This window comes from Symphalangus syndactylus, chromosome 2 (assembly GCF_028878055.3).
Source record: "Symphalangus syndactylus isolate Jambi chromosome 2, NHGRI_mSymSyn1-v2.1_pri, whole genome shotgun sequence".
Lineage (NCBI taxonomy): Eukaryota > Metazoa > Chordata > Mammalia > Primates > Hylobatidae > Symphalangus > Symphalangus syndactylus.
This window is the reverse complement of record NC_072424.2, coordinates 85,299,680-85,315,169: the sequence shown is the minus strand read 5'-3', so window position 1 is coordinate 85,315,169 and position 15,490 is coordinate 85,299,680. Positions and strand designations below refer to the sequence as shown.

Here is a 15,490-nt window from a genome sequence, read left to right as displayed (position 1 = left end):
CAATGCATAAGTTTTTTCAATAAATTTCATTAGTGACAGGTTCTTTTTCCATAAAATCTAAGGTCACTAAGATTATCTTCTGACAAGTAACATAAAAGTACCAAATAACTTTAAAGTTACTAGCCAGCCCATTTGGGATAATGTATGAAAACATTTTACGAACTATAAATCAATACATAAATGTAAGATAATATCACTGTTGCTGTTGTTATGGATATCATACTTTGAAAATAATAAGTATAATTGGACAGATTTAATATCTTATATTAAAGTGACTATATCTTTTTACCTTATCAATTGCTATATCTGGAAACAAGATGTAAGACTCTGTGTGTTAATGATTTTAATGCTTATATGTGCCTTAAACATTCCTATCTCGCAGGGAACCATGAGCTTCCTAAGCTGAGCCAGAAAAACTATATATTCTAACCTTTGTGGCTCAAAGAATCTTTTATTATCCTTCTTAGAAGCTGTCATTTCTGAATTACACTGCGATATATAATTTATATACCTGAAACAAAGCACCAAGGTTAAGCCAGAGTGTGCACAGTCTCAACGTGTGAGTTCCGTGTTTTCTTGAATTTCATGACTTTAAATTTCAGCAGGGGTTGCATAAAAAATAAAAGACATTACACTACTGACTCCACAAAAACAAACCTGGCATTTCAAACTACCCACACAATGCTAGATTTTTTGCTTTAGTACCCACTTAAGCTCTGAACTCCAACTGGGTCAATCTGTGATGGTACAGTGCATTAACAATTAAGAAAAAACTAGCCAGATTGATTCAGTGTTACCATCCACAAGGCCAACAGTCAGTCATATCAAGCTTTAGTGAGGCATTTATTCTCTCTGATGGCTGGTCGTGTCCACATTAAATAGATATTCTTTTCATGAATGTACAAAGATATGATCAATATGAATAATAAGCTCAGCAACTTTAGGAACATTACTGAGGAGGACTGGGTTGAACGCTGCCCCACTCAATCAAAAGAGATCCCTTTAATGAGGCATCAGTCTCCCCAACACCTAATTTCCTTCACTGAGATGGGAGCCTGACTTGAGAATGACAATCCCTAGGCACACAAATAGAGGTCCTCTATCAGTGGTCTGGCAGCAGAAATCTCCAAGGATAAGGCTCATACTTTTCATCAAAAAACCAATTCTCAAAAGCATTAAAAGCCAAATGCAAGCCATCCTATTGGTCTGTGTGCCATCTGCCCCAATCTCTAAGAAAACTGAAAACTGTGCCAAGACAGAATATCTTTTACATATATCCTAGTGACTATATCCAGTTTTACAGACCGGTCATCTATGGGTGCCACTTTCTCCTGTTTCTGTCTAGCCTCTGAAGTCACACAAAGGCTACGAATGCATAATTATGGGGCAACCCCCTAGCCAAGGATATAGATTTTAGTCCAGCTGCAAATCCATTCAGCCTTTCAGAACCAGTTCCAGGAATGGGATCCAGAAGTTTTAGACATTTGGGTAAAAACTGAAACCTCAGTTGGAATATTAACACCAAATTCACATTATTTGGGCATCAAAACTGCATCAGTTTAGTTTATGGTTTGTGTTGAAAAGTCAGAGGCTTCATGGAACAATCAATATGAACTCGATCTATTCCATGATTTTCAAGTTACTATAAATGTCAGGGTAAATAAACTCTAAAACATTCCCTTTTTTGTCATGGAAAATAAAAATAAACACCTTAATGTTTTGATATATTGCTACAAAAGCAGAAAACAAAGATTTATAAAACTTCAAGCCATAAATCTCAAAGCTTTCATGAAAGGGGCAAGATGAAAGAGAGAAAAAGAACACCAAAGTCTTTTGTAGTACAGCTACAAGAAATGACTATTGCTTCTGTCGCATATACTATTGTATGAAGAAGCCAAAGGACTCCAAGGAATCAAAAATTTAAAAATTTAAGGCCGGGTGTGGTGGCTCACGCCTGTAATCCCAGCACTTTGGGAGGCAAAGGCGGGCGGATCACAAGGTCAGGAGATCGAGACCATCCTGGCTAACATGGTGAAACCCCATCCATCTCTACTAAAAATACAAAAAATTAGCCGGGCATGGTGGCGGGCGCCTGTAATCCCAGCTACTTGGGAGGCTGAGGCAGGAGAATGGCGTGAACCCAGGAGGCGGAGCTTGCAGTGAGCCGAGATCACGCCACTGCACTCCAGCCTGGGCGACAGAGAGAGACTCCATCTCAAAAAAAAAAAAAAAAAATTAAAAATTTAAATTTCAAGGTGAAGTTTGATGCTAGATGTCACAGGTGTTCATTATGATGCTAAACCAAAGTAAATAAAATAAATTTTTAACGTTATCATCCAAGAAACATATTCTTTTTCCTTTTCCTTTTTTTCTTTTTTTTTTTTTTTTTAGACAGGGTCTCACTCCGTGGGCCAAGCTGGAGTGCAGTGGCATGATCTTGGTTCACTGCAACCTCCACCTCCTGGGCTCAAATGACTCAGCCTCCCAAGTAGGTGGGAGTACAGGCGCAAGCCACCATGCCCGGCTAATTTTTCTATATTTGTAGAGACGGGGTTCACTATGTTGGCAAGGCTGGTCTCAAACTCCTGACCTTAAGTGATCCACCTGCTTCGGCCTCCCAAAGTGCTGGAATTACAGGTGTGAGCTACTGTGCCTGAAGAAATATAATATATTCTAAGAGACAGGAATTTAATGTTTATGGCCTATAAAGATTTTCAAGTCTTTCTAGCAGACAATTCCAACAGTTACTTTTCAGCATTTTTTTGTACTATTATCCCTTAAAAAGGAATTTCCTATTAAAAAAGTTATTCATTTCCTGTTTCATATATATATACACGTGTTTCGTGTATATATATATATGTATGTGAAAAACAACAAAGGTAATAGTAGTTAAAATGCAGAGAGATTTTTGAGATAAGGATGTTCAGTAATAAAACAAGCCACTGAACTAAGGCAGGTTATGAAATCTGCCTCCTTCAAAATCTTTACCCAGCATTTCTCCTGAAGACCTAGGGCAGGAAATGAAGTAGAGTCTCTTAAGAGTCCCCCCCAGTTTTAGGATTCTGTAAAATCAAAGAACTTCTACTTATATAAGAAATAAAATACCTTTTGCAAAGAAATTTCATAATTACAGTGATCATACCTCATGAATTTTACTGAGTCACTATTTCAAATATTTTATCATTGCTCCCATAAATCATCAAAATGTGCCAGAGATTTCAATATTTTGGCATCTGAACTACATTTTGCAGACTGCTTCTTGCCCTTGGAAGTGACACAAAAATCATCTCTCTAACCATGTGGTCCAATTTGGGTTTGGAAAATAGGTCACTGTAATTATAATAATGTCTAATACTCTTATAGCACTTTACAGTGTTGCTATATCTTTCAATTCTCCTGATCCTTTCAATAACCCTATGTGTTAGGTATTTGATTTCCACAATAAACTTTTTGTGAACCTATATGACATCCTCTTTTTACGACAGAAAATTAGAGCATCAAGAAGGTAAAAGACAGGCATGAGAGATCTAGTAAAGTCAAAACTAAAATACCTATCTTCTAATTCCTAAGCCAGGTGTCTTTCTATTATAAATTCTGTACTTCCCAATGTATCCGCAATTCCAAAGAAGCTACCTCCCGGACCAATCACAGAGCTGCAAAGATATCATGCAAGAGGATGTCAGTATCATATATAAAGAGATTTCTAAACAGGGCATATTTACTTACGTTGAGACTTTGCTTGCTTTTGGATTTGATCATTGACCTCTAGTTTCCTTAACAGGGGTGCTCAAAATTCACAATTAAAATGGAATCTCCTCATTTTGCAATGTTTTGATACTACATCTGACTCTAATTGCTTTGTACTTCTAATACCTAATTTCCCTGCCTCTTTCCTTCCCTCTCCAATTCTCCTCTCTCACCTCCAGGGTTCATAAGGAAAAAAGGCAATCCTAACATTTAGTCTGAAAGCATGATCTCTTCTGAGAATTAAATCAAAAACAAAAACAAAAGGTCACAGAAAGATAGGTGGAAATGAAATTTTACTATTTCTTTACTCCTCCTGAGTTCTTCCTATACCAGCAAAATAATTTTTGTTGGATCTTAACTGCCAGGATATTCATCAAACACCTTCCTTATTCAACTGGAAGTACTGTACAAATGTCAAAGTTCAACCTACATGATTTTTTTTTTTCTGAGGAGCTGTGAATGACACTACGTGATTTTTGATTGAACACTTTACCAGGTAAATAATAAAGAGTTGACTTCAAAACACTTTGAAAATAGCAGTAATTACAAATTCGCAAAATACCTCTGAAACACAAGTACTTCAAAATCTTCAAAAAGAACTGGTGATTTTATTTATTTTGAAAACGAGAAGTAGATTTTAAAACACAGATACTGATTTTTTCATACCAGGCATTGCAAAACTGAATGCCAATGTGTTTTCAAATTTGTATTCTACCCAAGACAGCAGGAAGTATTCAGAGAGCCCCCAATCACTCACCCAATGAGGGGCAAGTCATGCCCTTCCCCTCCCCATAAACATAATTCCTATTTTCACTGCAAGTCCCAGTTCTAGTGAAATATGTCATCTATTCCAAAAACAATGTAAGTTACTTGAGGGTAGGAATCTTTAATTTCATTTTATGCCTCACCTAACACAATGCTCAGCACTTAATCCAGTCACAAATATTTACTTAAATGCAGTTACAGAGAAATGATCAAATAAAATTCAGGAAAACCTAATTTAAAAAATAAATATGTAAAAGCTTAAAAATTATAACATGTAGTATTAGTAAGCACTCTCATGCTATTGGGAATTTAAATTGCTATAACTGTTAGAAAAAGTAATTTGACTCTATGCATTAAAAGCCTTAAAGTTGTACATACCCTTTGACTTAGCAATTTTACTTCTAGGGACTGTTGAAACTATTCTAGGAAAACAGCTATGAAAATATGCATGTTTCCGCGTTGTTTTCTTAGCAACAAACTAAATGCCAAACAATAGGAATCCTAGTTAAATAAATTATAGTTTGGGCATATAATGGAATACTATTTTGCCACTAAAATATATACTGTAGATAAATTTTTATTGCCATGAAAAGCTATTAACAGTATATTAAGTTTTAAAAGGAAGGTTAGTATAGTATGAGATCTTTTTTTTATAAAAACTATATATCATATATAGAGAAAGGACATGAAAAGACATATATCAAAATGTTGACAGTAATTGTGTCTGGGTGGGAAAATTACAGGCTTTTTCTTTTTGCTTATTTTTCTTGCCTACTCTACTATTTTTGTCATGTCCATGTATTATTTTCATAAAAATAAAAAACTAGTTTTAATAAAAAATTAACACAGTCTCAGGCATAGACGATTACATCAGCTATAGTCACAGTCCTAATGACAATAAAAAGGATTTGTTGGTTACATTACTTAACTTCAAAACATTCTGACACCCATTATCCAAGAAAGTGGAGCACATGAGAACCGCTTTCAAAGCAAAAAGAAACTCCCAATTCCAAACAATTTATAAAGCATGGGGGAAAAATGCTACTATCTCTGCTAGTTAAGGTTATGAATAGTAGAATGATGGTTATTTCTGAAAAACATTTTATCTCCCTTTCCATCTCCATATGCTCGACTTACTTCTGAAGTAGATATCTATTAAGCATCATTGGACTCATTAATAGAGATAAAGAAAGGGAATTTGCAGAAGACAGGCAGAAGCCTTGTTCAAGTTCCAGAGTGAAGCAGGAATTGAATCTGGTTAGAAGTCAGTTTCTAGCTCTACTCTCCGGCCTGGCCCAGGGCTGAGTCTGAGCTGTCTTTCTTAACACAGACCCAATGGATCAGTTTTATTTTATGGTTCTGCCAAGAAAAAGGTCATGACATAAAATTTAAATAGTGCAAAAGAAATATTTGAAGAGCCCTTTGCAGATTACAAAGTACTTCCACATTCATGATCCCACTGGATCCAACGGTATAGTTAGGACGAGCCACCCCCACAGATGACCCACTAGAGGGTCATCAATGTGCATGAAGTAGTAAGGGTGGCCAGATTCCCACTCAGTGCAGACTTTATATACTGAACCCTGCTGTTTTTACCCGAACTACAGCTTTCGAGCCTGAAATTCTTTGAAGATGGTTCCTATGCTCCATTTTCATTCATTTTGCAGAATTGCTCTTAGCCACAACACAATGATTTTAATGCAGAGGACACATCATTAACACTAATACCCAACTCTGACCTGGAACAGGCTGGAAAAGAAAGTCTTACTCTCTTATTGATATATCCTAAATTGGATGGCTATATAATTGGCATATGAAACCAAAATCATGTGGTTCTGCATATAAAATGTATGGTGTTTTACTGTCTCGTCGTGAAACAGAGCAGACAATCATGTCCCCACATTTTAATCTGCTGCCAGGACATCAAATGTCCTAAAAAGGTCAAACAAATGCTGTGAAATTGTGAATACCAGCCCTCAGGCTAACACTGTGGCAGGCATGGCAGGTGTACAGCTGTGTGCAGCTGTGTCCTTTCACAGCTGCAGAACTGCCTTAAAAAATCACCAAGACGTGTTACATTGTTTTCCTATCTGTGCCAAAGTCACTGGCCTTAATGCAGCACAGAGTTCCACAGGCCTTTGGTTATATAAGAGATATTAACACCCATCGGTCTACAGATCCTAAAATATACATTCAGCAAATCTCACTTACCACATGCTTTCATGTCTGTTTACATGTTTCAATTGGCACTATCAAAAACAAAGTCTTCCGTGTTTTTTTTTTTTTTTCCTCTTCTAACCTGTAATATCCCCTCTCCTTCAGGAACATATTCAATAATCTTATTAGCTTGAGAGTACAAGTGTGGCTGAATTCCCATTCCACAAGAGGAAGTTTTAGACTTTAGGGATTTTGATGTTATATCTTCTACTACTTCTAATAATTTTGTTAAGTATAAAGACTCAGTAAATAAAAGGGAATTTTACATAAAGATATAAAAAGTTTGGTTACCCTAACAAGAGACTACCTTTTCCTAGAACTTTCCCTTTTAGAGAGCCACTGTGCTCACTAATAGTTGCCCTTTTTTAAGGCCCTGTTTTTTACTTTCCTTTAAAAATTCTGTTACCTCTTGGTTTCTATAAGTCTGTCTTTCACACAAGGAGAGTAGGGCTTGGCTTCTCAGAGCAGTGCTTGGCAAGCACAGAGGCAGGAAACGCAGAAGGGAATGAGTCTGTCAGACTCATTTTCTTCTAGTTCAAATGTTTATTTCAGATTCGAGAGGAAGCGGAGTGGTTCCTTTCCATTTCCTCGTCTCTGGAATCTGCGAGTTGTATAAGTAAGTTTAGAGAATGACGCTCTACCTACATCACACCAGTTCATGGATGGAGAAAGAGACTCTTCCCAGAAAACTCCTGGTTTGAACAGACCATAATACACAACCATCCAAGCTCTCACAGGACAGTCTTTTATGGGTTTAGCTTGGAGCCTTTGGTTCCTGAAGGCTCAGGAACATCTTATACCTGCTCCCAAGAGGCCAGGGCTATGTGCCCACTAACATTAGTCCCCATCCCTGCCATGTGGCACACCTGAGGCCACTGCTTAGAGAGGGGGAGTCTAACATAATTTGTGAATGCCACAGTGGGATCTGGGATCCTGAGTCCACTTTCTAAGTTTCTGAGAATTATGCTTCTGACACCAGGATAGAGTTTCAACAGCAAAACTTAAAATATACCTGTTTTAATAATGAGCCAATTTCAAACTTAAACATGCTGACTTTTCCAGTCCATGCTCTGATTTCTCTCTCTCCCTCTCTTAAAATCAAGCTATTTATCTCACCAGCTCGGCTCTGCAACTTGCTTTATTGTCTATGCAATTGACACAGGTTATTTTTAATGCCAAATTGAGACCATCAGAAAACAAACTAGGAAATCTTGTGGTAAGTTTACTACTAAACTCTAACAGATGTGCCTGACTCAAATTGTAGGCATCAGGACTGAAGCGTAATTTTAGGTACAAATTACTTACTGAGAATATTTATAGACAGAAAACTTCTTCAGCAAAGAAGAGTCTCTGACATTTAACACAGATTCTCCTGTAGTTTAGCAATTGATAAAGAAGTTAAACATTTAAGTGCATTAATAATGGTTTGTTTAGGAAAGTTTCCAGCACAGAATGCTTGATCTAATCATGCTGGTTTTGTCAAAGAATTTTAAAAGACAAAAATTGGACTCATAATCTCTACTCATAGTTTGGATATTTTGAGTTGTATTGTTGTTTGGTAGCTACCGATCACAAAAGATCTATGTGCACAAAATATATATCCTTAAGGGCAACAGTATTTACCTTACACATATATTTAGGCTTACACATCCACTAGTAGAAATTAGTTTTTATATTATATCTACTATGTTCTGGATGAACTCGTGAAACTAATTAACCTTCCCATATGTCAAAATTCCCTCATGACATTCATTTATTATGATACATGTGAGCTAACAGTATATCTGAGACATATTACATTAGACATAATCACAATATTTACTTTAGAAACATATACGCTGCATTGCTGTCTGATTTTTTAAAATTCTACTAGCCACTAATTAAATAAGGCATATTGATTGTAAGTACATTAGTACAACTAGTCTTTCTAATCAGGAAAAACTAGGATAAGGGAAGAAGAAAAGGAAAGATAAAGAAACATTGTAAAGGTCATAGTGAGACAAACATTTCTACTTGAAGATATTTTCAGGGAGTACACTACAAGCAAGCTATGCCAAGTCATGTACTTTTCATACACAAAATTATATTGCATCAAATTTAAATTTGTTACAACTGCCATGTACATTAAACCAGTGATAACGAAAATGTAACTCAATATCTGATCTAGTGAAACAGCAACTAGCATTAGCTCTCAGCCACATGAAGACACTCTTCAGTGCCATTACTGGTGTCAGCTAAACCTCAGCCAGTTTGTCTTCTCTAGCCATTTTAAAATAAATATGTGACTCTCTCAATTAGGAAATCTTGAAGGAAGTCTCTGTGATGAGGCAAGTTTGTTGCTCATTCTCAGTGCTCTGCATTTGCTGTACTTAAAATAGACACTTGTACCAATGTCCTTTCTATTACCCGAAGGGGGGAAAAAATCACATACACACCAGTCCTTTTTCTTTCAGCTCACAGAAAAGCAACTCAATCCAACCAGTGTTGAAACCTGAGTAGGTCACTGTACACCACGATAAAATTCCCTAATCCCTGAGCCAAATCTCCCTAAGGGGGGCCTCCTCCTGATCCTCCACTTCCCAGGCTGACTTTTCCATTTGCTCTCTCTTCTTTCCCCCTTTCATTTCCCCTACCTTCAAGCCTTGATATGTGATCCGAGGTGGGGGCTCAGGTTTCCGTTTTTACAGCTTAGGCCACGCTAGCTGTATACATTCCTTTCTTTCTGCCGGGCAGTGATTACTTACCAGGGCTTAGTTTACACTGGTCCAGATGAAAGCCGTTCAGATGAAGGCAAACACAGCCAGGCAGCTCCAGCGGCACCGATATGAAGCTGCACAAGGCCACATTGTGTTCTCGGTGACATTTTGTTGCACACATTTATATACACGGCAACCAACTTGTTATGTTACTCTACACTTAGGTTCAGGGAGCTAGAGGAGTAATAGTATCATGATGTTTGGGGAGGGGTTTTGTTGATGTGATTATTAATATTAAAAACAGAAAGATACTAAGGAGCTCAAAATAACCCTTCCACCTTTTGACTTTGAGAAACCACTTTTTAAGTGAGGACTTTTGGTGCTATTATATTAGAAGAATGCCTACTAAACAATTCCACTAGACTCTCAGGCATGGTATACTTGAACATGACTAAAATTTTTGGTTAGGGGTATTTTACTTTGGTCCAAAGCAGAGAGAAAATACTGATCCTACAGACAATTGAATTATTTGCTGTATAAAACTTCTTATTTAATGCTACTCTGGATTGAAAGGGTGAGGATTAAAACTTCAAATAGTGGGTGGTGATTTGGAAGGAAAATAACATTTTAAAAAGAGGAAATTCTGTGCACCAAGGTTAATTCCATACTTAGTCCTGCAGCATCGGCTAAAAATTGTGTAATTTTTCCCCTTCACACAATGTTGTTTTTGTTTCTTCCTCACCAGTTCAGACAAACATCTGTTATACTGCAGAAGGACAACTATCTCCCAAACCACGGAGTGCGCCTGCAGCCAAAATCAACAACGCGAGCCCCAAGCATCGAGCACAGTCAGCCTTTATATCCAGCCGGGATAACATTTCACATGTTTTGATTAAAATTAGCTAATTTGTAATTCTAGAACCTATGAAACTTAAAAGCTGCCATCCGTATAGATCACATTAGGCAGCGTTTTAAAGGGCCAGAGCTCGTTGTGATTTCCTAGTGGCTTTCACCTTTCTCCCCTTTCCCCACCCCCAACCTAAAATGAAATGCAAAAGTAATCTGGAAATGCAGGACAGGAGGTAAGGGTAAGTGAGGAAGAATGGTTATTATGGACTGTTTGAATTTTGTTCCCATCAAAAAACAACAACTTTTACCGGTCTTAAAAAAATAAAAATAAAACTGTCCATCATTGGAATCAACGGCGGTTTCCATCATAATAAACGGCATTGATTTCCAAGGCAAATCTCCCTTAACTCTCCGTTGGACTCATGCTGCACCTCATGCTTCCAGGTACTAAGTTCCTTATCCAGTAATAAAACCCCTAATTCTGATATTTAGGTTGCTTCTGACATTTCTGAGAAGAAAGTAAAGCTAAGCATATGCACCTAGGTACGCATACATATATGATATATATCCATGCGTCCCCTGCTAAGCGTGAGCTATGATAGAAAATGCTTGTTCTAACGAAGAAAGCGTCAAAGCGCAATAAATTTGACTCACTTGCACACCATTTTCATCCAGCTTGTTTTTTAAATACAAACTGAACCAAAACTGGCCAAGTAGTAGTACTAAGCCACCTGGTAGTATTAAGGATTTCATGCAGAAGATGGGGAACACCAAGAAGACCGCAAAATGCAAACCTGCTACTTTTTGATGGCTCGCAGAAAAATAAATAAGTTGTTTTAAATCAATAGAGACTCGTGAAATCAACACAGAATAAAACCCTCACCCAGGCAAACGCCGCAACTTCACGGAAAATAAGGGGGTGGGGGACAACGAGGGGGTCCGGAGCTGAGCGGTGCTCTTGTGCAATCGCTCTAACGCGAACAGCTGGAGCGCCAAGCTGCTGCGCTCTCCACCTCTGGTGCACCGCTGGCCTGGCGGGGAGCCCGGCCTCGCCGAGAGGACTCCGGGCTGGCCTTCGCGAACAATGGGCAGGCGCCCTGCAAAGGCCGCCCCTCAGAAAGCTGTCCTCCAGTGGGGCTGGCCGGGGTCTGCTTTGCTGGGAAGTGAGGCAGGCAGAGGCGAGCGGGAGGCGGAGGCTGCCAGTGGAGAGGAGCAGGCGGGGGCGGGCGAGGAGAGCGGTCAGGACCGTGCCCAGACCCGCGCCTCTCGGGCCGCAGCTCGCCGGGCACTGACGGGCTCTTCACGCCGTCGCAGCTGGTTGGTTGGGGGGAAGCGGGATTGAGGAGCAGGAGGGTGAGCTGGGGGAGAGGGGTGGAATAAAGCTCTCTCCCGGGTTCCCCGGGCCAGGAGGCTCCTAACTTTGGAGGGACCCTGAGGATGATTCCCAAAAAGGGGGGATAAACTGCACCATCCACTGGGAAAGCCTCTTCCCCTGCCCACTGCCGCTCGGGTCCCCGGTGCCCTCGCCCTGAAACGCGTCCGTGCCCACCTGGGGTTCGTAAGGTTAAATAGTATGTGGTCCCCCCTCATCAAATCTGAGGTTGGCAACAATTTCGGGGATGCAGCCCTCGAGTTGGCCTCTGCTTTACACCTGGAGGAGGAGAGGAGCCGTTCTGGGCATCCTACAGAAACTGACAAGCGCGCCCCGGTACCCCCAAGATCAATACCACGGCCCACGGGGAGCGGGCGCAAGAAAGAGCTCAGTCTCCCTGGCCCCCGAGATCCAAAAATACCTTCATCTCCTCATTGATCTCCCTTTTCACTGGGTGAGCTGGCTTCCTGCTCCGTTTATTTTCGGGAGGTCTCCCTTCTTTCTCCATTTCTGCCATGTTTTTGTGTCTGGTTTCTGTGGAGATGAAATGGCTGCTGCCGCCGCCGGCGGTGGTGGTGGCGGCGGCTGCGGCGGCGGTGGAGGTGGTGCTGATGGTGGCGAGGCTGGCGGAGGTAGCGGTGCTGGCGGGGCCGGGCCGAGCCGCGAGGGGGAGGGCGGGCGGGCGCCGAGAAACGGGGTCTCTTCTAGCGGCAGAGGACGTCAGTGGCTGTCACGGGGAAGGGTAGTTCGGTGAGTCTCGGGGATGCCGCCGCCGCCGCTCCGGCTCCTGCTGCCGCCGCCGCCGCCGCCGCAGCCAACGCCGCCGCTGCTGCCGCTGCCCCTGCCGCCCTCGCTGCCGCTGCCGCTCCCGCCGCCGCCACCGCCGGGCCACATCCTCGGGGCCCCTTGGAGTCGTCAGCCATCTTCCGTCGCTCTGTCCGTCCGCATGGGCGCGGGGAGCGAGGGCCGGCGCCGAGAGCGGCCCCAGGCGTGCGTGCGCGGCTGTGTGTGAGCCCGGCAGAGCGCGCCAGCCCCGGCGCCCAGCGCCTCCCGCGAGCCGAGCCGGGGGCGGGCCGGGGGCCGGCGCGGGAGGAGGGGAGGGAGCGCGGCCAGGAGGGGGTCGGAGGGAGGGGAAAGGTGGGGGGGGTGAGGACAGCCCCCCGGCTCTCGAGCGGGCGTGGCTTCCACCGTCACTGGATACGCGGATGCTGCGCGGCTCTGGGGGCTGTTCGCGGCCGCTTGTTCATCCGCGACGGGTACGGGCGGCTCGCGGCGCCCCCCGCGGCCGCCACCTCCCCGCCACGCGCCAGGGGCGCCGGCGCCCGCTCCGAAGCCAGCCCTGCTCCTCAGCTTCGCGACGTGGGCTGGGTTGCGTGTGTAGTTGGTTTTCGAGCCCGTCCTAGGAGCCGCTGAGGAAAAATGAATGGGGGTGAAGGGAGGAGGTTGGGCGGTGGGAGGGCGCGAGACCTGAGGTCGCCTGGCTAGAGGGCCGCCGTCCCCCGGGGAGGGTTGACGCAGCCTGCCGCCTCGGGGGTGTAACGCTGGGGTCTCGGGGAAAGGAAATCACAGCCCGGACGCGCTTCCCCCCACTGAGCTGCCAGGATAGTTTCCCCCTCCGGGGGCCACCGCGGAGTGCGCGAAGGCTGGAGACCCCCCGCCCGGCCGGTCCTACACGCGGCGCTGCCTCGGACTGCATTGGCAATGAAGCTTTTGCCTCTCAAAGAACTACTTAGAAGTAGGACATCTCGGCCTTCAGCCCCTTGTTTTTCCCCTTGTTCCTTCTCTCTTTCTCTCTCTCTCACTTATGCCCTGCTTCAAAGTAACAGCTTTACGCGTGACCCCACCTACACCCTTATCTGGGTGCCCTGGGTTTCGCCCAAAAGGTTGGGCTGAGTGGGAGCTTCTGGGAGCGCATGGTCCCGCGTACGGTCCGGTTCACCCGGAGCTCGGACGCCCTCGCCACGCCCGGGTGGGATCCTCCCCTCCCCGCCCGGTTGTACTTTCTCCTCCCGACTTCCCAGCTAGCGCCTGCTCTCCATGGAGCGGTGCTCGCTCCCTCTGCGCTCACAAGTCCCCTCTTTGGCCCTCTCCTGCCACGCCTGGGGCCGAGGTCTGATTGAGTCTGTCCCTGTCCCTGGGTTGAGGCATTGGGGGTGACGGTTGGATGATGTTTCAGTGACACGCGCGGCTCTGAGCGCTCCCACACGTTGCAGAGGACACATTGACGTTCCCGGCTTCTCTTTCCCGCGCCGCGACACTTCATAATTACCTGACACAATGCGATATGGGGGTGTCCATTGTTCCACTGCATGTTACTGTGGAGTGTTCGTTATGACAGTGGTGGAACTTAAAATTACACAATTTTTTTAAGTTCCTAAAAGAATGAATTCCATGTGGGGATATGAGTAAGCTTTCCATTAAATCTCAGTTTGGCCTGTCAAACGAGGCTCATTCTGGGTATTACATCGCCTAATTTGCATTTTAGCATTGTTTTGTTTCTTAAATGTCACATTAGAGATATTTGAGCGTGTACGCAGAAGAGCTGAGTACCTCCACGTTGCCTATTTTGCATTTTAGCATCACTTTGTTTTTAATAAACGCCAACTTAAAAACATCTGGGAGTGCACCCAGGAGGGCTGAGTACCTTCTCCCTCACCAATTTCTTCTCTTCCCCGTCCCGGGGAGGCGAGGGGAAGCTGCACCCTGCTCCGCGTGGCTGCCTAGATCCTGGGCTAGCCAGGAGGCCAGAGCGAGCCAGGCTTTGCGCCTGCAAGGGGTCCGCGCGAGAAACACTTGCGCCGAGGAAAAGTTAAAATTCCTGGGACGCCCAAGAGTCGAGAGGAGGACTGATGAGGTTTTAGGGGAGCTTTGCAGTACAGGCGTCCTGTATTTGCGATTTTCCCAGTAGCCTCTGAGAACGTATCCAGGTACACTCAGGTCGTGAGCCGCGAGTCCTCTGGCCGGGTCTCAAAGCCCGCAGCAGCCCACAGCGCACCTACGACGACCCAATAACGCGGAGAGGAGCCTAAAGCTGTCGCAGCAACTTCCCCTCAATCCTGGAATGATAGTGCAACATTCGCCAGTGTGTGAGTGGGTGTATTTTGCGGTGGGGAGTATCTCCCTAATGCTGTTGCTGGGTGGGGGAGAGGAAGAGAGCGCCTTTTGGTTTTTTAAATTGAATTTCATCCAAAACATCTGATAAATAATATGTGGGTTGGAGAGTTGTTTTTTCTGTTTGATCCTGTTAGTCTTTAATGAGGGAAATAGAAAACTTTTTGGGGGGGCTTTTTAATATTCTGAAGCTGTGGAAACATACGTTGTAAACTGTACGCAAAAAGCAGCTTTTTGTCTTCTGTAAACATTTAAGTCCCCTCTGTTTCATTTGGTGCCAGAAGCATTACAACTGATTCACTGTTGAGTAGCTGATATCAAATAGCAAGTTATATACCCCAAGTCCTAAGATACAGTTTCACAAATTAAGAATAAAATAAACAGAAAAGGTGAACTGTAGCCCAGAGTTATATTTAGAGGCAGCTATACTTCCTTTAAAGAAAATTACTTACTCTGTGATGGTTCAGGCATTTAATAAAAATAATGATATTAAACAGCCACCTGTTCTTCACAAGCATATGTCCTTCAGAAACTGAGGTGAGAACATTGTATTGAAATCCACAATGCACATCTTTGGTGACAGAAAGTAGGCTCATAAAGTATATCTGAGGAAAACTTTTAATCTAGAATGAACTTCAGAAGTAATGATGATTGTTACACCTTTTAATGACCCTAGGTTTCTTCACATCTACTATAGACGAAAACAGTTATAACAACAGATGATGCTTTATGA

General features: G+C 43.2%; 1 protein-coding gene across 2 annotated transcripts in view; it reads right to left on the bottom strand.

The window, feature by feature from the left end:
• SOBP (sine oculis binding protein homolog) overlaps window positions 1–12,660 on the bottom strand; it is a 170,996-nt gene extending 158,336 nt beyond the window's left edge. Inside the window, exon 1 of one of the 2 annotated variants that reach the window (XM_055260445.2) lies at window positions 12,068–12,660. In XM_055260445.2, coding sequence (XP_055116420.2) covers window positions 12,068–12,163 — 96 coding nt within the window. In that variant the 5' untranslated portion in view covers window positions 12,164–12,660. The remainder of the gene's footprint in view (window positions 1–12,067) is intronic. The other variant, XM_055260437.2, reaches the window with a different exon arrangement.
• Window positions 12,661–15,490: the final 2,830 nt, after the last annotated feature.